This window comes from Pyxicephalus adspersus, chromosome Z, assembly GCF_032062135.1.
Source record: "Pyxicephalus adspersus chromosome Z, UCB_Pads_2.0, whole genome shotgun sequence".
In the NCBI taxonomy this organism is placed as follows: Eukaryota; Metazoa; Chordata; class Amphibia; order Anura; family Pyxicephalidae; genus Pyxicephalus; species Pyxicephalus adspersus.
The window spans coordinates 15951883-15975838 of NC_092871.1; the positions used below are offsets into that span (position 1 = coordinate 15951883).

Here is a 23956-nt window from a genome sequence, read left to right on the forward strand (position 1 = left end):
AAGATATATAGATTAATTTAACGTATAGTATTTGCACAGTGTCCCATTGCAAATTATTGCTTGAAGGTATGAGTATGAACATTGTCCCTTACAAGGGCCCTGTATAGTCTGAGTTGCTGCACCGGTCTGCATGAGTTTATGTTTCATGGTTATTTCCACCTGTTAAATTGATCATATATTGTCTTAACTCAAATAAATGGAAGCAGTTCAAAAATGGGTATGTTACAGAAAAGGAATTTGTAAGGGTACTAGCCAATTTGAAAGCAGAATTCTTTTAGCTGGTAACCTCCATTTGTTTAAAGCTGGCTATTCACATTTGAGTTTGGTTAGATTTCACAAACCATAATACAATTTATCAATTTAATTTTAATACAGCCAGTCAAGCCTCTGGACTTTATAGCTGCTTATAGATCTAACAGAGTTTGTACAGTCACTGTATTTTTTGTACATTGTATTGTGTATTGTCAGCTCTAGCAAAACATTTATATAAAAAATGAGTTTCTTGCTTACCCTAACAAGTCGAGCTCTCTTCACCAGGTCATTGAGCTTACGTAGAGCTGAGTTTCTGGGCAGATTCTGGATATCTTGAAACAAGTCCTGTTCTTCCAGTTCAAACAGGCGCCTGTTGTTAGGAATCATAAGCGGCTCAGACCAGAAGGAACCTATGTAGACTCTCAGCACTTCTGGTGTATTAAATACTTTGCCAAGAGACCACATGAGTGCACCATAGACACGCATCAACTGTTGTGTTTCCACCATGTCGGCCTTGTTGAGGACAACACGGATCTTGTCTTCATTGCCTTTCAGGGCTCGAATGGCTTCTGAGAATTCATCTGAAATTTCCAATTTATGGGCATCGAATAGAAGGATGATACGATCCACGCGTTCAGCAAACCACTGCAAGACCGATGGAAAGTCATAACCTTAGAAAAAGAAATAGGAAAAGTACAGTTCAGCTATTCATTTTGAAAGGTAAGAAAGTTTATCAATCACAGTCCTTGGAATGAATTTTCATTTCTATACACTGACACTGATACATCAAAAAACTTCAACTCAATTATTGCCAAAGTGTGGAAGGGCTCATCAAGTTGAACACTTAGTAGAATTCTGTGATTGGCAATTTTATATACAAGCACAGTGCATAGGTTAACAAATATTATTGCTTAAGAATACAAAATGTGAATCGTTTGTGTTGAGAGTGAACAAAAAACGGTCCAGATAAGCTGTGCACATTACAAGAATTTGAGTTACATTCAGTTAGCATTGTTCTCAGCATTCTTTGTGGGACTACAGAAACCTCCCATCATACTGTGGAGAAGGGTAGTGAAGATCGTCTATGTTTATAAACACTTAATGTCGTAGGGTGACAATAGAGTACAGTTAGTAGGTACTGCCACGCTAGGAAGTTTGTCGCTGGTAATAAAAAAGTTCCACTTTATAAATTTGGCATCAGACAGGTCCTTGCAGAAAAGGTCAGGCCATGTCCTTTCTGTAATAATTATTCTTACCTGCCTAATTGCCGCCCATCTGACAAAATTTGCTGAGCATGCGCAGCTCTCCATTTGTTATGAAGCATAACCAGGGACCCAGGAACTGAAACGTCTGCATGGGTAGTACATCACCATGGCCAAGATAATCAAGATAGGTGACTATCAGTATGTAGAAGAAAAGAAGGGAAAAGATGGAGGCACCTGCGATAGAACGGGGACAGGTAAGTTTCCCTAGGGTTTAGTTCTGATGTAGGGGTTTGGGAGCTACATGCTCAATTTTTGTTCATGTATTAAGGTGTACCTAAATCACACAGTGGCCAATACTGAGAAAAAGATTTGTACTAATTTACAAAGGCAGTAAGCAAAGTGCAAAAACAGAGAAATCCCACAAACCAATTTGTGTTTATAGTTCCTTAGCCTAAGATTGGACATTAGATAATATGGGTAAGACAGCCCTATTACATAATCCCAATGTGTTTCAGCATTACTGTTTAAATTGAGTATGAAAATATGTTGGCGGTAACAGCTGAAAATGTATAAACAGTTTATGCTGAACTGGACTGCAAATAATTCCATGATGAACGAGGGCGAACCAATAGCTGCAGATAGCTGTGAAATGTTTATTAAAATGTAATTAAGCCTGTCTTAATGTGTATACGCTCTTTTTCCATATTTCCTTGATCCTCGTTTTGGTTAAACTGGATACGTTTGGATTCTAATAATCCAGCACTCTGTTTTGCAGTGTCTGTTATATATTGACGATGACTCGCTCAGAAAAAGCAGTTCAGGAAGAGTGGTATGTAGAATTTATTGATTCAGACTTTAGTTTTATGAACTAGAGTACAGAAAAGTAGAACTTTTCAGCTTCGTATTTCCATTGTTGACTGAGTAGATTGTTGATTAGCATTGCTACTATTTCAGCAAAAATTAAGACTGACCATGGAATATAGCAGGAATAAATCTGCCTGTACTAGAATGGCTCACTAAAGCTGTGAAAGCCACAATTCCTGCCATGCAGTTACAAAAGCTCTTGTCATACTTTGATAATTTTTTGAATACAAGAAGCAATGATTAAAAGTGATGTTTTATCTGTTTTTTTGCCTTTCTTTATTACTCTGCAACCACTCATGCAAATCAGCCTGGTACACCGCCATTGATATAGTGGAGAAATAAGGCACAACCACTGCTGGTAAGCAAGAAGAAGAGGCTGCTTAAGTACTGAGTAACTAAAGCTGCCCGATGCACGTATATAATAATAAGCTGTACAAGAGTATATTGAAACCATAACCACATGTTGATAAGGTTATTAACATTAAGCTAATCACTTTCACATATACCTCAATAAACAGCTGTGATGTTTACAACCTATAAACAGACTAGTAGAAATGATAAACAGAAAAGCCATAGGCACTTTGTAGAGAGGACACAATTACAATGTGGTCACTAAATCAGGTCCACAACATTGAAGACTCCCTCCCCTGTGGCCCAGACCTGGAATGGCTTTGAAATGTACCCTCTGGCAGGGAGAGATAAGGGAATGGTTCATTGTTCAGGGAAAAAGAAATCTCACTTCACACAAGGGATATGATTTCATTATTTTCTTCTCTGGCAACAAGAACGTTCCCTCCTCCCTTTCCCTGCATATGAGCTGCCTCTCCCTCTCCTAGACTCAAACTTTCCAGCAACCCCAAGGAACCGAACGCCTTTTTAGGAGATTTAGATCTGGAGAGCAGAGCCCAGCGAAGATTTGCAGAAACGGCATGGTTCCAAGTAGAAGAATCTGAGCCACACTATTACATAGTTACACAGAATTTATTAAACACTTTTTCACCATTTTCACCAATCTGATTGACTTTTTCTAATGCCCAGAGCAAGACTTACTTTTACTATGGTGAGGCAGACTCAATCCACAACACAATTCTGACTTCTGAAAATTAAACTATCTTTGTATGGCTCTTCTGAAATTTCAGGGACAACGTAATACTCACTAAATGTGTAACCACATATGAACAATCATTATTGGGGCACCTGGCTAACACCAAGAAAGACTCAAGTGTGATACCATGGACCTGCTTTATCAAAAGGATTGATTTACTAAAGCAATATAGTTTGACAAAAGAAGAGTGCATAACGTAAAAATTCACCTTGCAAAGAACACCCAGTTACATGCAAAGAAATGTAATGAAACATCATTTTGCTAGCATGTGATTGCATGGTGGAAGACATCAAAGTTTACCCTATAGTAAACTCGACAATTTATCTCTTGCAGGCTGATAATTCACCTTACTAAATGAACAGCCTAAATTCTTTTAATAAGTAAAACTCAATGTGTTTCTTAACAAATATTGAGTAATTGGCCCACAGTTTCTGACTTTTGGGAGAGGTTTGAATCTGGCTGACAAAGGGGAAATACGTCCAGTTATTAGGAGAACCTCGATATGTCAAACCTCTGGTGTCTTCAGCATTGGGTTCTTTGTCATATTTTACCTGTGTCATCATTCAGATAAACTGAATAGTAAAATATTTTTATCCATGAGGTGTGGGCTGAAGAAAACTGGTTTGGTTAATATTTTTAGGTATTTAAATAGCACAGACATATTATGCAGCACACAGTGTCCATGGTCCTCTCCCTCAGAAGAACTCTCAATCTAAGATCCCTAAAGTCATAGACTAATGTAAATTACATTGTAAAAGACCATTTGTAGGGAGGAACCCAACTAACCTACCAGTACAGTTTGGGATGTTGGAGGAAAACAAAGTGCCTGGGGAAAACTCAGGAAAATGCAATTAGCTACACGCCACATTATCTCTGGATGCAGTTGCAAATAGTATTCATCTATAAATACCATTATAATATTAACCAGATTTTAAAAAGCAAAGTGACCTTATAGCTAGCAACATATAGGCCCAATCTTATTATGGGATGTTAGGTTACCCTTCAAACACCCTTCTTTATTTTGTTACTTGCTAATATCAATATGGCCTGATTTATTAAAGCTCTCCAAGGCTAGAGAGGATACACTTTCATCAGGGAGGCTGGGTGATCCAAAGAAAATGTGCAATGGATTTCTTAAAAGTAATTTGCTATTTGTTATCAAATGTTTTCAATCCTGGACCAGATTCATTCCAGATTTGCTGGATGACTCAGTTTCACTGATGAAAGTGTTTCCCCTCCAGCCTTAGATTTATTAAATCAGGCCCTATGTTGGGTAAAAGGACAGTGGCAAGTGTTCCTAAATTTCACATATCACAAAAAAAATTAGTACAGTATGCTCATACTTAGTGAAATACCACCAAATAAACAAGGCAGTGGTATTCCTCCCTGGTACTGCACATCCACTTAAGGCCTGTACATGCAATTGCATTTAAAATCCAAACTTTTATTGACAGCTTCCCTATATATTCATAGGTTTACCCTTACAAGGGGCATTTACCATTTGTGATCCTAAGCCTGTGTTACATGTGAGGCTGTTTGATCTTTTTGCTAAATCAGTGCAAAGTAGTCAAGGTATTATTTGCTGAAATGTCCACTAATCTGTACATTTGTGAGTTAAGTATTTTCCAACCAGAGTATACATTTGCATACAAAATTACAAATTATGAGTCATGTCCCACTAGCAAAACCAAAGTATAAAAACCACCATCTATAATTAAAGCCATTCCCTGTCTGGAGAAATGCTGCAGGATGTATAGGAGTTTCTTGTAAAAATGTCTGTGTGATGGGTGCCATCATTTTCATAAGGCAAAACGTTTCTTCCCCCAGCTTTGACTATCCCACCAAGTAAATACTGTAATGATTATGAGATCTTAGTTAAAGAATATTATTGCCCTAGGCTAGCGCTCTTCCAGTCTTGGGGAACACCTCTGTTTGTGCCGCTGCTAAGAAACAGTCCAATACAGAACACAGTAGGGGGGAGCCATGCTGACACGGGAATATGAATACAGCTACTGGATTCTGGAAGAGGGATTCTCCCCTGGTAGAGCTATTTTTATAACAATCCTTCCTAACGTGCTGATACATTTTGCAGCAGAAAGGGATTTCAATACAGACAAAGAAAACAGAAGTTGGGCTCAACGGTTTCTACTTAACTTTCCTCTCCACCCCAATCTATATACAACACCATCATAGGACCTACAATTTCTCCTATATCCTAATATTTACACCAGAACATCCCTCAGTCAGTAGGCAAACAGTTAAAACAGCTGCTGCGAAACAGCCCATCCCAATACTGAACATTTAACAGAGCCTGCATTCACATATAACACAGCAATGCACAAACATAGCAACAGAGACCTGGATAAATGGAAACAAATGAGTAATAATGTTCCAGTAGGTTCAGAAACCGACCACAAATTTAAATTACTCTATAGAGCAGTGTTTCTCAGCCAGGATTCCTGCAGAGGTTGCTGGGGGTTCTTTGAGCAATTACCCCTCAGGTCATTATTCTTTTTGTCTATCTGTAAGAGTGACATTCTTCCTACTGACCACCACACTAATGTACTGTGAACTGTGGATTTAGCAAATATAGCAGGGGTTCCTTTAAGTTACCTGAAAGTTATTTCAAGGGTTCCCCCATGTTAAAAGGATTAGGAAACTCTACTGTAGAGCATAATTCCTTCTATAAATATGACATTATAGTGGAAAATATATATTTATATACCATTTAGACCCACAGTCTACACCCTCTGAAATACAATATACTGCTGTGCACACTGCTCTTCCATTATTTATTTTAAAAATGTCTGTGTGATGGGTGCCATCATTTTCATAAGGCAGAAAGTTTCTTCCCCCAGCTTTAACTATCCTACCAAGTAAATACTGTACTGATTATGAGATCTTAGTGAAAGAATAGTATTGCAATTACCCTAGGGGAGCACTCTTCCAGTTACACAGCATCCCAATAAAATACAATATACTGAAAGATGTGGGGTGCCTCAACATATACCAGTACAGAGCCTTATAGTATTAGGGTGCCTGCCTTGTATTACAGTATACTGCCTGACAGTTAGCAGGCTGCCCCTTCATTATATCAGTACAAAGCCTGACAGTTGCAAGCAGATTTCAATATCTAATACAGTACACTGCCTGACAGTATAAAGCCATCTCTTATGTGATATGATATATTGCCTGACAGTGAAAGACTGCCCTTGATATATGTATATTACTGCCTGTATACAGAACCTAAGGATGTTTATAACAGGTTCTGTAAGAGTAAGGCTCCGTACGCACATGCAATGGTTCTCATCCGATAATCGGCTCAGGACCGATATCTAACGAGAATCTGGCGTGTGTAAAGCCCTATTTGTGACTGTCCTGGCGGATCCACAGACGATGGACGACGAACAATCGCAATGAAAGTGAAGAGGAGAGATCTCAGCGGGGTGCCACTCCGTCGTTCCCCCGTCTTCTCTCTCCATAGAGCAGAACGGTGCTGTATATACAGCACTCGTTCATGCATTGTGCAGTTGTTAGCCGTTGGAAAAGATCATGAAAGTTCCTTTCCAATGACAATTATTGCACATGTGTACATAGCCTAAGGGACACATTTACTGCTAGCACTTTTATCTGAGAATTAGAATTAATTTGCAACCCCAAATACAGATAAGGGCAGAATGGAGCTTTATGAAAGGTAAGAGTCCCCAATTGTTCCACTGACACGGATAGGAATTGCAAATCTATTGTCATTGTCCTTAAAGCAGAACTATACTCAACCCCCCCCCCCCCCCCCATCCCAAAACTAACAATATCTTCACCCAATATTCCTAATGATTTGGGATCTTTGGCCATCTTGATTGGCTGATGTAATGAGCTAATTTAGTCTGGTAGATGCCAAAATTGTCAAGATTACTGCAAACAATAAGGTAGGCAGGAGCATAATTTTACATAATTTTAATGTGAAGTTTCATGTTAATGCAACAGCCTGCCCTATCAGCTACCAAACCTCTCTGCTCGAATAACAGGCAGGTACAAACTTAAAGGCTAGCCTAGTTCCTTTCTAGGTTGCCTTGGGGTTAATCTGACTGCTCTCCATCCATTTATCATAGGACTATATCTGCCCATCTGTGGCTACTCAATGGCAGGGTGCCCCTCATAGGGCAATGCAATACTATCCCATAGCGGGAAGCTGTTCTTGTCCTACAACGCATTGTCTAGAAAACAACAAAAAAACTGCCCCTACGTCATACACTTGCACTGACAAGGATCAAGTTGAATAAAAATCAGGTGTATGTGGATTTGAAAACACAGGGAACACCTACAGACTGAATTCTGTGAAGTATTCCTGGAGAAAACTAAACTCAGGTTCCTGGTTCTGCAAGGCCCAGTAATTGCCACCACTTACATTCTAACAGTCTTGGGTGTCATTCCTTTTTTAATTGATTGATTTATGGAATAGGAAAGGTATTATACGGTAGCACCAGGTAACCCATCTCTTAAGGACGTACAGTACTGCTGGCTCCCATAACTCAGTGTTTATTCAGTGTAGCCAGGAGGCACAAAGCCAGAATCAGAGCCTGAGCCCCTCCTAAGTAGAGGGGATATTTCCATAAACAATAGCAGATTATGTTTAGATCAGTTAATGGGTGCAGATTCCTGCTGCCCTCTGCCCTTCCCTTCTCCAGACACACAGGATAGGACATCCTGCACTGCGTCTGACCTAGCTCACTGGACATGTCTTCCTAAAAGTCACCTAAACTTAAGACTAAAACAACCGTCTTTAAAGTCTCTTCCACCTTTTACCTTTCTTTGGGAAATAAAAATATATATTGATGCACCCGTCTACTAAACTTAGTCCTCCTACTCTTGAAAAGGTTTTTGAAGTATCCTTTTTCCCCAGTGCTAATGGTTTCAGCTTGCAGGAAAAAGGGAACAGACATACACTGAAATGCCCCACATGTCTAAAATGTGCAAAATCACATAATCTCATAATTGTAAAGTACTAGCAAAATGGATATTATTTCACATTGTGGATTAATTCTTGCTTAATTCTTGCTTCCTTTTCCATTTACCAGTTGATTTGCTTTTAGATATTAGTTAACTTTCTCTAGTGTGGTTCATTAAAGCAAAAGGGCATTTACAGTAACAGTTGTCCGTCTTATAAGTACTTTACATGGAACTCACCTCTGCTCACCCTCTGTTTGGCGCCGGACAGAATACCAGGAGTGTCAATCAAGCTAATGCTCTCCAGGACTTTGTTGGGCAGCTGTGCACACATGAACCTGTATGGGGAAAATAACAAAATTAGAAAACACAAGGTAGAATCTGAGAATGAGAACAGAGCCTTAAAGTTTAAAGGAAATCAAATTGAAATAATTGGCTATAGTTCATTATATTGCCTTCTTGGTACTACTCTGGTGACCTAAGCCAACTACCTCGCCTACAGAAAGCCTACGGCAAAAATAGCTTCTTACAGCCAGTGATATGATTTAGACCTGCCATGTAATAGATGATAAGGCAGGCAGAGAAAAAGTTGCACAGTATAAACTCCACTCCCAGTGAACCTGTAAGGTGCCCTCTGCATTCCGGCTGCAGCTGATTTTAGCTGAACTCCCATATGGAATTTCTCATGTTAATAGCGTTGCATTGTTTATGAGATAACATGCAGTGCTTCATTAGCCTGGACTTGCTATTTGAGTTATGGAATGGTATGTGTTGTAGGATTAAAACTGCAGCATGTGTTTGCATCATGTATTTTATTCTTTCTTAGCATGATAGTATTTCTGATCTCCTCCAGCCTCCTTCATCCATCTCCTGTCTACATACACTGATATCACTGCCCCTGACCAACATTCTATTATTATTATTATTATTATTATTATTATTATTAATAAAAAGGATTTATATAGAGCCAACATATTACGCAGCACTGTACATTAGGGGTTGCAAATGACAGATCAATACAGACAGTGACCCTGCCCCGAAGACCTTACAAGCTGGGAGTTCTAGTGGAAACAACAAAGTAATGTATGTCAGCATGGCTGCCTCTAGCCTCATTTATTTGTGTATGTGGCAAGATGGAGCACTGGGAGATAGCAATCATCTTATAAAAAGTAATACTAGACTCTCATGGTAGGATCACAAATATTCTTCATAATATAGGTGCTTTTTCCTTTTTACAGCTGGTTGGTTTTTACACGGTGCAACACTAGATATTCTGCACAAATTCCAATAGTAATCAGAATCAATTCAGAAGAAATACAGCAGGGAGCTCTCCTCGACCACTATAAGGTATTAGAGACTCTGTATACCTTAACAACAGGCCTGGAATGCTCTTTTTGGCTGGTGGTTAATAGGGACTGCTCCCTATACAACCCCCAGCCTCCTCCACTAGCTTTCTACCACTCAATGCAGTGAGTTGTCAGTCATCTACAGCTCCCCTCTGTGCTCCCACCCACTGGATCAACAAAAACAAAAGGGCATTCCCCAACAATATTCAATCCATATATAGATCAAATATTGCTTGTTATGTCTTTTAATAGAGTTTTGTTGGATTCAATGTTTTTTCAAATCTAATCTATTAAAAATATTGAATAATGTATGGTCTCCCTAGCCCTGCACAATGATCTTATCAACAGTTCCAAAAAATGACAGCTGGAAGAGAGGATGTTGGGTGCATTCAGGATTCATTGTTTATAAACTATTCTAAATACATACGTGTGTAAGGAAGCCATTCCCAGCAAATATAAACAGTGTCACTCTAATAATACCCAGGATCATGTCATCTTAGGAAATGTCTACAAGACCCGAAGATGTAGATTCACTTCCAATGTACTCTGTGGTAAGTGTAATATATCATGGGGTATATCTATCTGTGCAACATTCAGAGCAGATATGACGTTCTTCCCTCTGAAGTTGTCGCAATGGAGCTAATTTATTAAAGCTCTCTAAACCTGGAGAGGATACACTTTTATCAGTAAAGCTGGGTGATCCAGCAAACCTGGAAGGAATTTCTTCAAAGTCATTTGCAATTTTCTAACAAACGTTTTGAATCCTGAACCAGATCCATTCCAGGTTTGCTGGATCACCCAGCTTATCTGATGTAAGTGTATCCTCTCCAGCCTTGGAGATTTTTAGTAAATCAGGTCCTATGTGTTAACACCATATGTAAAAAAAAAAAACCTTAAAGCGGAACTAAAGTGAAAAATAAACGTATCTTTAATCCCGCAGATCCCTCCATTGCGCTGGACCTTCCCTGGATCTGATCCTGCATTGTCCTAGAATTCTTCTCAGCACCGCCATCTTCGGTCGTCATCTTCAGTCATCCCGTCTTCTTGCTGCGCCACCCAATCTTGCACTGCACAGGTGAGAGATTGGTTGACGTAGCCCACTGTAAAGGGAAAAAAATAGAGCCGATCTCACTGGGCATGTGTTAGATCGGCATCTTTTTCACCTTAGTGGAAAAATGCCCCTTCTGCACATGCCTGAGATCGGGAATGCGCAGAAGGAGCAGCCAGAGCCTCCCAGGATGTGTGACGTAGGTATCCCAGGGGGCAGTGCTGCACCCCTTTTTTTTTTCTTTTTTTTTTTTAAAAGTGTGTTGCACTTAAAAAAAGAAATAAATGACATTTTTACTTGGGTTGTCTACCTTTTTATGTAAAGTAGAAATGTTGAGTTTAGGTCCACTTTAAACAGAACCTGTCATCACAGGAATAAACAAGCCTATAATGCTGGTTGGGTGTCGATGGTGTTGAACTGTACAGTTCTAGAATTGTCATCCTTCTCTATCTTTTAATGTTAAATGTTTAAATGTTACACCTGATCTGGAACCAGCATGTAACCAGTAAATCACCTGAAACATAAATACTGGCTCTATGCCAAGGATAAGGATGACATTTTTTGGAAGCTTGCTTATTTTATAGTAAGTCAGCAATGGTAGCCAATATATTGATATCCTGAGAGGTTGCTTAAAAGGTCAAGACACCTGTATACCTAGGCATTGATTAAAGCAGCCACTCCCTGACTTTATGCTAGTGAAAAATATGCAAATGTTGGGTGAGTAAAATAATTATAAAGAGCCACATGATAAGTCATTGAGGATGCATATAAATTTAATAGTTATAACCTCTCCCCACGCTGCTTTGTCTGAGTCCCGATTGGGTAGACTTACCATCACTGAACTAAAGTTGTGCACAGGTGCTAGATGATTTTCACTCAAGGTGAATGATTGTGATCATCTCAAACAATAATCTAGAATGTGTACAGCATTCCCCTGACATTGTGCTGGATCACTGAACAACTGAGTGTTGTAATTTCCTATGGTGGTGGACGCAGGGGGGTGCCTCCCACCCTCACCTTCCCTCCCTACAGAACTGAACCGCGCTGTCTGTACAGTACTTCTTCATTCCACTGTCACTGAACATGATCAGGAATAATCAAAAGACAGAAATGTAAAGTCTGAATGCAGCCTAAACCAGTGGCAGAGGTATCCAACAGTGGTCCTCTGTGCAGAACTGACTTGGGGTCAGTTGGCCAAGGAGGGCCTGGGGCCCTAGTGCAGTGGCACACTTTGCTCCTTCCCATGTCCTGCCCTGGGTTAAACTGTAGTAAGATACCTTGGCTCAACAAAATGACAATAATAAGGAGGCTACCATCTTTCTTGTAACAATTAATGTGCACATTGTATGACTATATCTATAGCTTTAATGTAATTTGTTATTTCATTCTCCATAGACAGATTAATGAATTTGGATTATAAATGCATTTTATAACAGTCAACTCCACCCAAACATTAATTGCACATTGTGGGGATGCATTACACTTCACCTGTTACTGTCTTCCCCTCAGCCTCTTTTAGCTGGGTGCACTACTATTTTTGGATAGTTACTGGAGAGTTGGGTCACCCCTCCTATTGTGTGTAAATTCCCCCACCTACTAGATTGTAAGCTCTTCGGGGCAGGGATGTCACTGTCTGTATTAGTCTGTCATTTGCAACCCCTATTTAATGTACAGCGCTGCGTAATATGTTGGCGCTATATAAATCCTGTTTATGAATATTAATAATAATAATAATAATAATAACAGTACAGGGGCTGCCACCTGCCTACAATTTCTTCCCACCCAGCCTAAAAAAAAATTCTAGGTTTAACATTCTGTCTTGGAAGTTCGGCTGCAAGATTTCCATCAGACATTTGTATTACTGCCCCTACCCATGATGTAGTAAAAGATTCAGTCATTTTTTAGCAGCAGTGTATGTGTACTCCACATTTTTCGAGATGGGGTTGAATCTGACACATCATTGCTTTGTACTGACAGCAACAGGCGGGTAGAGCTGGGAATTTTACTGCAGCAATAATAGCACTGGAATCCCACAGATATATGTGAAAAGAGTAAACCAATCCATTCACCAATAGCCACTCACTATTGGTTTGGGTGGGGTTGACATTTAATGAAAGTAATGCTGAGAGAAATAGACAGCTCTCCATTGCTAACCTCTCCTATGAATGTGCTTGTTGTCTGGCTGTCATGCTGATTCTCTGGGTCAGTACTATGGGACTTACTGACTTACTGCATACATCTTCCATGTCACTCACTCAGATTATCAAAGTCAATGAATAAGAATGACAGCCAGGTAATGAGTAATTTCATGAGCTTAGCACTTGCATTATCCATTTTTTTAACATTGCAGGTTTGGGAAAATACATATTTAGTGGGAAATACATATTTAGTACAATGTACATGCAAAACATTCCCATTTCCGCAGGTTTAAAAAATTTGCAACTACAAAAAAAAATAACGAATACTTAATTTACCAAAAAGCCAGATATCCTAATTTCTAGTGTTTTCTGCGTGTGTAGCACTGGCAGTGTTATGAACAGTGCCCAGTATTTCTTTGCTGGACTACAGATCATCTACCTCTGTCTTCAATACTTGAGGGGGGGCATGTAATCCAGAACTTGGGCAGGGCTGCCAATATTGCTTGGGATTTGTATGCAACACAGGTGTAATGGGCAGGAACGTAGAGCTTGTTGGATTTTTGACAGATTTATAAGTATTTTTTTCTATACTCCTAGATTGTAAGCTCTTCGGGGAAGGATCCTCTCCTCCTGTGTCACTGTCTGTTTTCGTCTGTCATTTGCAACCTCATATTTAATGTACAATGTTGCATAATACGTTGGTGCTATATAAATCCTGTTTATTATTAATAATATTAATAATATACTCAAAGGGTTAAAACATATGCATGTATTGCATAGAATAGATCTTTCTGTGTGCTACTTCCCGCATGTCTTAGATTGTAAGCTTTTCTGGACAGGGTCCTCTGCTCTTCCCGTGTTACTGTCTGTATTAGTCTGTCATTTGCAACCCCTATTTAATGTACAGCGCTGCGATATATATTGGCGCTATATAAATACTGTTTAATATAAAAAATAATAATACATAAACCATATAAACCGATACATAAACTTTAATGTAGGAGAGTTATTGTTTTTTAATCACAATCTCACAGTTGAGCAATAACACTATTACTTTGTATTAGTTTTTTTTTCTATAAACTCTTACTTGTCTGCAAAACTTTCTGAGCCATCTTGTGCTGGGTAATTCCTTCATGTTACTTTAAACAGAGGTGAACATAAATCTGTATAACTCCCCTACATACATAGAGATCTCCACATCCCTTCTGACCAATCTTTCTACCTAGGATCAGTGTCAGTTACGTCAGAAGACAGATTTCAGTGCCAGAGTTTTTTTGAAGCATCCAAATAGCTTGCAGGTTTTATGATCAGTGTTATAAAGCCAGTGTCACATGCAGTAGTTTTAGACTGTCAGTGTTTGAGGCATAAATAACTTTTTGGTAATCCGCTCAATGTGCTAAATCATTTATTTTTTGCTAGGAATAGCCCTTAGTGCTGCTGTCTAAAAATTGTCCACATAGCCACAGTGGCAGACATACCTCATCCACACCCATTTCATCATGTTACAAAAAATGACATTCTAACACAAGCATTAAATTGTATTTTTAAAGTTGGCGTAATGGTCCAGTTTGATCATAAAGTAAAAAGTGGACCATGCAGGACTAGTTAGAATTGCTTGCAGAAGGTAAAGGTAAACTGTTAACGGCACTTCCATCACTTCTTCACCTTGGCCAAATATTGCAAATGCTCATGTTGGGTTCTGGAATGTCAAAGGATGGGCAATCGTTCAGTATAATTAATATCTGAGACATCTGCCTTGTCTAAAGATCATGACCTCTCGTAGAAAGTTTACCTGTTTGACTTTTTAAGGTAGGATTCCATACTTAGATATTATCTATTTAAAACATACCCTTACTTTCTAGATGGATGTCTTCATTAAAGACTAACACATTCATTGCAAAGATTTTACACCATATCTACTCACCTGTTCAGGAAGGTGTTCCCAAAAGGGTTAAGCTTGCGGAAAGGTTTGTTGGGATCCACCATAAGTGCATTCCCAGGGATGACACCTTCGGTCTCTCCATGCATAACTGCAATGAAAGAGTCAGTTGTGGGTTCCGGTCCAATGCGACTACCTGGGATGTCCTGTTCTAGGAGATACTTGATGAAGGTGGTCTTTCCAGTGGAGTACTGGCCCATCACCAGCACCATGGGCTTATTATCAAAGTCAGCATCCTCCAAGGCAGGAGAATGGAAGTCATGGAAGCGATAATAGTCTTCCACAGGCTTCAGCTTCTTTTTGTATAGGTCTTTAAGACCCTCAGTAACAGTGTGGATGACTTCAGGAGTCTTCTTGTTCTTCTCATTCTTCTTCATCCAGCTGAACATGTTCACAGTTTTGTAGACGGACAACAATGTAAAAAGGCAAAAATCTTAGTTTGTTATTTAACAAAACCTTCACTGCACCTATTTCTAACTCTTTTGTTGCTACGCACGGTGTACTTTATGTGGTTCTTCTGTTCTTCTTCTATGCCTGATGTCAGTCTGAAGCTAAGTTAGGTCTATCCCAGAACATCACAGAACCACTGGAAAAAAGGGCAGGCAGGAACAGGGTGTGTGCAGAGGAGGCAGGAGGGGCAGGAGGGTGGGGAATTTAGGACCACTTTAACGTTTCTGTGCAAAGGGTTTATAGGTTAACTAAAAGTGGGGGAAGTTTGCTCCACGTTCCAAACTTATTATGAAGCCAGGAAAAAAAACAGTGGAAAACAGATGTATTATGCAGGAAAGAATGTATATTTGGAAAAGAGGTCTGCCCTGTATTCCACTCCCTGTGTGCCCACCCCACCAAAGGAATGTACAGTACTCTTCTAACTGTCATGCTGAGTATTATGCAAATCTTATGCCACCTAGTGGGGTGAAAAGTTGCCTATACATAATAAAATAATACAAGAAAGCCTAAACATAACTTACATTGATTGGTCCCTGATTGGGTGACCACTGACCCTGGGCAACCTGTGTTAGGATCACTAATAACTGCAGTCAAGGGTCACAGCTTTTACAGTATTTATATAGCGCCGGCATATTGCAAACTGCTGTATAATGTCACTAGCTGTCCCTGAAAGGGGCTCACAATCTAATGTCTTTACCATAGTCATAAGACTTTAATAAAGTCTACGGTCAGTTTTTTCGGGGAAGCAATTTGAATCTAACTGCATGTTTTTGGAATGTGGGAGGAAAGTGGAGTACCTGGAGGAAACCAAAGCAAACACAGGAAGAACCTGCAAACTCTATTCAGATAGAGCCCTGGGCGAGATTCAAACCTGGGACCTAGCGCAAAGCTCAGAGTGCTAACCACTGAGTTACCGTATATGTGAACACCTGGCACCCCAAGGTGGACAGAACCAGGAACTACAGCAGGCAGATCTCTACACCAACACCAGAGGGTTATTTATTACAATAGGCTTCACCTTTAATTTAAATAACACTTTTGCTGTACTTTTTATTTAAGAGTAGGTTTGTATTAGATATTTCAACTTACATAATTTTGGCAGTAGTTGATTTGGGGCTTGGAAAATCTTACAAGGTCAAATGTTTTCATACCCTAGCAGAAACCTGCTTGGAGCAGAACATACACTTTTTATCTGACCTAAAAAAATATTTTACCTGTCTGAAAGGAAACGTCTCCTTTAATTACACTTTCTGCGGCTTCCCTGGCAAAAAAGGGCACTTGAGGTGGTAAAGTGATGATGGAAAGGATTTTGCATCTTTGAAGAAGGGAGCATTAGAGATTAAAAATGGTAAGGTGTGCTTTTAAGGTTGTTGTGGATTTACTTTAAAACTTGCTTACATTCTGCGCTGTCATGTTAATGTTTTAATTTTTTGGGATCATCCATAATTAATAACACTAATAGAGGTTAATAACATTGATTTTTGTCCTTGGACTAGAATTTTGCCTAATAAAATGGCTGATTTAGGTTTATTTAAAGCAAACATGTAGTAAATATGTATGGCTGTAAAAAATATTCAAAGTATAAAAAACATTTAAACTGTATTTATATAGTGCCAACATATTACGCAGGGCTGTACATTAAATAGGGGTTGCAAATGACATACAGATACAGACAGTGATGCAGGAGGAGGAGAGGAGGACCCTGGCCAGAAAAGCTTACAATCTAATAGGAGGGGGAAGTAGCACATAGGAGGGGAGAAATGGAATGGTGGGTAAGGCTAGGTACAAAGGTGCAATAATTATCATTTGAAAATGAATGATCCACGATTATTCACGATTATTTTGAACAATCGAATTCTGCACAATTCTGTACATGCTGTAACAATACGATCGTTCAAATATAATCCACCAATAATGTACACACTAGGAACGTTTGTTTGAACGATCGTTTGAACTATGCAGGAAGTGGTATGTACAGGAGAAAGTGTAACACAGGACAATCCACGATCACTGAACGACCGTACACACAATAGATTATGAACGATCGCCACCCAATCAGATCCGCCGGACCGGTCGTTCGTTTTCAGCGAGATTCCTCGTTCGTTGGCGTCGTTGACCAGCCCTTGTGCACTTTTTTTGTTACCAATTATCGAACAATCTGCCGTGGATCGTTCGTTTCCAACGACAATTATTGCCTGTGTGTACGTAGCCTGTGTGTACGTAGTACGTAGTACTAAGGGTTTAAGAGACAAACAAAATCTATTCGATGCAATCCATGCATATGTTTGAACCCTTCAAAAGCACATTGAGTATAGAAGAAATACTTTTAAATCTGCTATAATGAAATGGTGGGTAAGTAATGAGGATTTGAGACAGAAGAAGATGATTAGGCAAGTGTGCAAAAATGGGTTTTAAGGGGTCTTTTAAATGTGGGGAGGCAAGCTGAATAGGATGAGGAAGACCATTCCAGAGAGTGGGGGCGCCCTAGAAAAGTCTTGGGGCCGTCTATAGTTTGTCCAGAGATTTATCATTCATAAGGCAACCTAGAAAGGAGCTTCGGGGCAGGTGGATGTACACGGAGCCCAACTACAATCTTAATGCTCTTACAGTATATCATCTGAAAGGACGTTTTAGCCGTGCACCACTCAGTGACTTTACAGAGGAAGATGCACTTGTAGACAGATTGTTTCTAAAGGAGTGCTCCAATACAACAATGCAAATGGTGAGACTTTTCTGTAGCTAATGCTATATCAATAAGAGATGGGAAAAGGGTAAAGCTTCTACCTTGGCGATAGCCCTATTCTTTGTTAACTATTATGTCTTTCCTTAAGGCAAATGTGTGGCTTCAACTAAACTGGAAATGTCAGATATATATATGGCAGACACTTCTGTGCGCCTACAGGCATCCATGGCATTCTATATTATGAAAATGAGAGCAGATCTCTAGCACATATGCTCTTGTGCTAAATTACTGTATTATGACCTATTTGGCAACTAAATGCATTGAGGCAGGGACAGTGAAGGTATAGTTCTACTATACAATCTCAAATCACTACTTACATAGGAAAGTGCCCTGCATTTTGGGGCTAGGATAGTATTTTGTGGAAGCATGCAACAAATTTAAAGGTTATTGGTAATACCTTAGGTCCACTTTATTGAAATGCATTTATATTAGCTGAACCCATGGTTACATAAATCTGCACTGCAGGAATTTCTGGCACAAGGGAACAAAATTCATTTACACGAAAATGTTAAAAAATGTGGTTTGGAAAATGTTGTACTCACTAATGTCCACTAGATGGAGGTAGAGACCTGTTTAACTAGATCATATACAAAAGTAAGACACTTTTGGCCTTTGCTTTTCTAAAGTTCAAGAATTTCAGGCTGATCAAATTCTAATCAAAGTTTAAATTGTTGAAGAGGTAAACTGAAGAACCATAAAAATGTTGATTTTCAAAACAGTAACCAAAACATGGTTATACGTTTAACAGATTGCAGAAAATCAACAAGTCAGTTAATATAATTAATTTTCACTCTCAGAAAGTGATGAGAATCCCTCCAGCCTTTTTCCAGCGCAGACCATGTTTAAAGGGACATCACTGAAATGACTGCAAGCATGCCTTATGCATCAGTAAATGGTTGAATTCCCCTTGTCATTGCATTTAGCATTTAAGAAACGTATGCCCTAAGCAGGAGTGCTGAGTAAAAGTTCTTACCATAACCATGCATTGTGGATTGGCCAGGCAGATATGCTTGTGCCTACAAAGGAATTAGACCAAATAGTTTGTCAGTGCCAGCTAATCTCAGGTGAAAACTAAAAAATAGCAAAATGTAATACATCTTCAAACCAGCTAATAATTGTCTTTAAAAAAAAAAATACTTATGCAATGGAAGTCTGGAATAGTCAGGGAGTGCTAGTTGTTACAAACTAGCTAGATCTGGCAAGGATTATCATATGGCTGTAGTAATAAAATGTTTGATACTTAGTTCTGTCATTCTGAAACAATAAAACAAATTGATTTCCCATACCCATCAATAACAATTTAAAGAAGCATAACTACCTTTGTTTTCAGTTATCTATTTTTAGTAGAATATTAACCCGATGGTTAGTCATAGGCTGATGTCACTATAGAAATAAGGATACATATTTTCCAGCTGTCACTGATCTCCTGGATTTCTGTGTGGGCATTGGAAACTTATTACCTAGAAAAGTATTATAAAGTTTTTATACAAAAGTGATTAAACTCTGAATACAATCCAATGTTTTACTTATGACAGATGAAGTTTACTTTGTACAGTAGATAAATGGTTAGGATTTGTGCCTTGGGCCTCTGTTGTTGGTGTCCTGGCTTCCTATTCATTAGGGATAATCAGCCTTTCTTGATCTTTTTTAACATGGTGGAACCCTTGAAATAACTTTCAGGTCTGATAGAACCCTTGCTATAATTACTATACACACAGCTCACAGTATATTATTATGGTGGCAAGTGGGAAGAATGCCGCTTACATTGCTGGCCAGTGGGAAGGCTGCCACCTTTTTTTCAATACATTTATATTAAGATTTTACAAAGAAAGGTGTACAAAAACAATTCCTACATTCCAACTTTGCATTCTAATAAAATAGTAACAACATTTAACATCAAGGACACGTTTCAATAATATACAAATATTGTAAAAAATCACATGAGGAAGAAAAAAAGAAAAACAAGTAGAGCAAACGACTACCCTTTATCAGGATCGTCCATAATTGTCCAGTGTGGAGGTACATTACTTCTTCATTAAAGATGAGTTTTGTCCATGATCAGAAGACATTAGTTTTCCCCCAATGATTTATTTAAAAGGGGAAGGTATCCCCTTACAGGGACCAAGTCTCTCCCACTTTATCTAAAGGATTAGTCATTTCTAATATCCCTGAGTGCACAAAGGAATGCTTCCAAGTTCAATTTACTAACCCAAAGAAAGAAAAGGAAGGAGGAAAGAGAATATAGAATAGAATAGATAATAGAGCAAAAGAAAAGAAAGAAGAGGGTAGGGGCATAATGAACATATACCCGCATATTTAGCTTCTTCATTTTGAACAAAACTTTATAGTGTTAAGTTGGTTTGATCCCACCATTGGCATATAATATTCAATCCAAGACGCCCATTTTTTGCGGAAACGAGACATCGGTAAGTATAGCTCTAGTTTTTTCATTGACCAGGAACCAGGACATATTTTGCTTGACTTGGGATATAGTGGGATTGGGTGACCACCATCATTTCGCTATCACCATCTTTGCTGCCATCCTTGCTGCCGTAAACAGATGTTTTAACAGACAGAATTGTACTGAGGTGCACACATCAAGTTTCAGGTTAAGCAGAGCCTCTGCTGGTCTTTTGGGAAAAGACCTACCCACTAATGTATATGCTATTTGGTATACATGTGTCCAGTACCTACGTAACTTGGGGCATTCCCACCAAATATGATAAAAAGTCCCAGGTGAGTTACAACCACATAAGCAACAATGGCTTTCATCCCGCTTTATCTTAGCTAGTCACGCTGGAACCATGTACCAACACATCAGCAGCTTGTAGTTCACTTGAACCGCCAAAGTTTTGATACTGCAGTGAGCTGGAGTATGCCACACCTGTTCGCATTCCTCCCATTCCAAAGACACCATCAAATCTCCCTCCCAGCGACTCACATAGCGACCCCTTTTGCCTGAGGATTGCGGACACAGAGGCACTCAAAGGCATAGAGGGTACCCACAGAAGGGAACATTTTCAGACAACTACAAATAAATTGGGTAATTTGCAATAGTTGAAAAGACTCTGAAACTGGAATCTGATAATTTACACGTAACGCACTTATGGTGAGGTTACCCAATGGATCTAGAAAATGTAAAATTCTATAGAGGCCATGCTGTATCCACCATTGAAACCTCTGCGTGTGTTCCAGACCCAGTGGGAACAAAGGGTTGGCAACTATAGTGGATAGTGGGGAATGTTTAGATTCTTTTCCCACGCAGGCGCCTTGCCGATTCCCAAAGCTGGGCGGCCATCTTTACAGATAGCCAGAAAGTTCATTGGTGTCACTTAAACTGATCTAAAAGGTAAAAATTACTCCTCCCTCAAGGAAACCATAGCAATTTTTGGGGAAACACTGATCTATATCCATTTTTGTATGCTCTCTTATGTTTGCATGGGACTCTTTCATAAACATTCTGGTAGGTGGGAATGGAATAAATTACCTAGAATTTGCTAGAGATGGAATCTTCTGATTATTTTGCAGTCATCCTGGCTTGGCATTGGACTGGTAAAGGAGTCCTTGAGATATCTGGCCAGATTACCTAAATAATGGCGACTGCAGTCTTTGGGGAGCCCATTCTCTGGCTCCCACCTCTGGAGCTGCCCTTTAGTATACAACCTGTACTTACTAAAGTGTATCTTTTAGCCTTTAAAAAAGAATTAGAGTGGGGACAGGATAAACCCTCTGTTATGTGTTTGATGGGCGTTTAATAGTTTTATAATCTCTATTAGAGAAAATCACCCTTATATTTGTACTATTGGGAATAACAGGAGAACAAGACGTAAAAGTAAATCATCCGCTAGGGACACGGGTTCCAGAGACAGCTGATTAAGAGGAGAATTCCCATCACTTTTGCGGGATATCCACTAATTTCTTGATGAGTCTCTTAAACAGGAAGTTAAGGTAAAAGTCTCCCAATGGTATGAGGATGGGAAAACAATTACCTGGCAAATGTTTTAGTCTTTCCTTAATCTATAACTACAAAGCAGTAAATCTCTAACTATAGAGGTGAACTGGAAAGAATTTCTTAGAACAGTCACTTTAACCAAGTATATGTTCCTGCAAAGTGCATTAAAGGGCTGGAGATTCAAAGGAACCAATAGATTTCTTATAAATAGAATCCTGGCAATGGTGCCAGTGTGGGATTGGATGTAAGTGGGATTTGGGGGTAAGATGATTTGGGTACAAAGGCTGATGTAAAGGGTTCTGTGTACTTTTTATACACTGCAGATTTGTATTAAATGGTCAGCCCTCCCAATGTTTTATAGATCACTAGATGCTTCAAAGTTGAACTATACCAATATATATATCTGTTAGGGTTAAAGATATTGTGAGATATCTGTATCTGAATTTCTGCATATTTGATGTGGGCATTAGTTCCTATACATTTTATTAAAGATGCAGCAGCATCTTCCTGAGCCATCAGCACAGCGTTGAATGAGAACTTCTAGAATTTGCAGGTGAACAAAAAGGGAAGTATGACAGAAAAATCTCAGTGTTAAGATATTTAATGCATTTGAGTCTAGGCAAGAAACACTACGGGATCCACCTATAACAAATACATTTGGAAAAATGTGTTATTTTCTAGGCCTCTGTGTTATAGTAAATCAGATATAGCGGGTGGTAGCTAGGTGTATCTGGAGATGCAAAGCACATATGTGATTGCTTCCAAATATCATACCTATCCATAACTGTCCAGATTGGAATAATGGACACCCTTATGACAGTCTGGGCAATATTCATCAATTGATACTAAAATGGAGTCCTGCAACTGAAAGAAATATATAGGACACCCTGAATGACCACATGATGGTCAATGCTTTATGGTTCCAGGAAACAGGGACAGCTCACTATTTCCAGGAAGTTAAGTGGTGGAGCAGGTTCCTAATTAGTGGTCATTACACCAAATGAATATCAATGACACCAGAAGAATGAAACCTTGATAGCTAGGTTTGGCAGTATCCTGTCTAGATAGAGGAAAGGGATTCAACCCTTGGATATTGTAATTGGAAATTCAAAGAAAACTTCGTCTTCAATAATGGGGGTGGATGAAAAGAGTAGAAAATAATAAGGAGGTGGGAAAATCTACAACTAAAAGGTGGTTAAAATCAAGTTTTAGAATTTACTACAACAGCAAAATGGTCAACAATATAAAATGTAATTTGAAATAGATAATTGTGTGTAGATTCCTGCTATCAAAAAACAGCACTAAAAGAAATATGTACAACCAATATATCCATTTCTTTGGGAAATGCATCCAGTTTCAGCGTTTCAGTACTTTCTTACTCAATGTCCCAAACCAAGTATAACAAAGATTTGTCCTTACTTGTGGTTAGCATGAAAACCCTGCAATTAGATTTTTTACAAGGGGGTCAGTAATAGCAGCATACTGATTTCCTAAGGTTGAGGTTTCCCATTATTTGACTGGTTTTGATGGAGATAACACAAATAGTTGCTGCTCCATAGCTTGTTAGACTCTGGTAATATGGTCTGGCTGGTAAATGTAGCAAAAGAGTGTTTTGAGTAAAGTTTGGATACCAACTCCCCATGTCAGGTAAGGTTGTCGGCACAAGGGGGTTTAAAAACAGGTTCTGGGTTGGGTTGGGTTGCAGGAACCGTTTAAGCACAGATCATTAAAAGCTGACCTTACTAAACTTATATCCCTTACCCTCCACAGGTGGATCTTATAATGCATGCAATAAATTGGCTGCAGAGAGGCAACATGAGAAAACAGCACTGAGATGTAACAAAGGATGGAAAAGTGGTAAAAAAATATTTTAATAAAAAATAAGTGACAGCTCTTCATGTTACACAATGCTTTTAGTGCCATTCATTTAAAAATAATGTCTAATGTTTTATTAATTTATTATCTTTAGA

General features: G+C 39.0%; 1 protein-coding gene and 1 long non-coding RNA gene across 2 annotated transcripts in view; one reads left to right on the forward strand and one right to left on the reverse strand.

Annotated features, from left to right (window-relative positions):
* The window catches only part of EHD2 (EH domain containing 2), a 28559-nt gene extending 13135 nt beyond the window's left edge, over positions 1-15424 (reverse strand). Inside the window, exons 1-3 of the mRNA XM_072430128.1 lie at positions 14827-15424; positions 8611-8708; positions 511-923 (exon numbers count right to left, since the gene is read on the reverse strand). Coding sequence (XP_072286229.1) covers positions 511-923; positions 8611-8708; positions 14827-15230 — 915 coding nt within the window. The 5' untranslated portion in view covers positions 15231-15424. The remainder of the gene's footprint in view (positions 1-510; positions 924-8610; positions 8709-14826) is intronic.
* LOC140343451 (uncharacterized) lies at positions 836-23833 on the forward strand. The gene is made up of 3 exons (XR_011923335.1): positions 836-972; positions 2233-2286; positions 23757-23833. It is a non-coding gene; the product is annotated as an uncharacterized lncRNA (long non-coding RNA).
* The last annotated feature ends 123 nt before the right edge of the window (positions 23834-23956 follow it).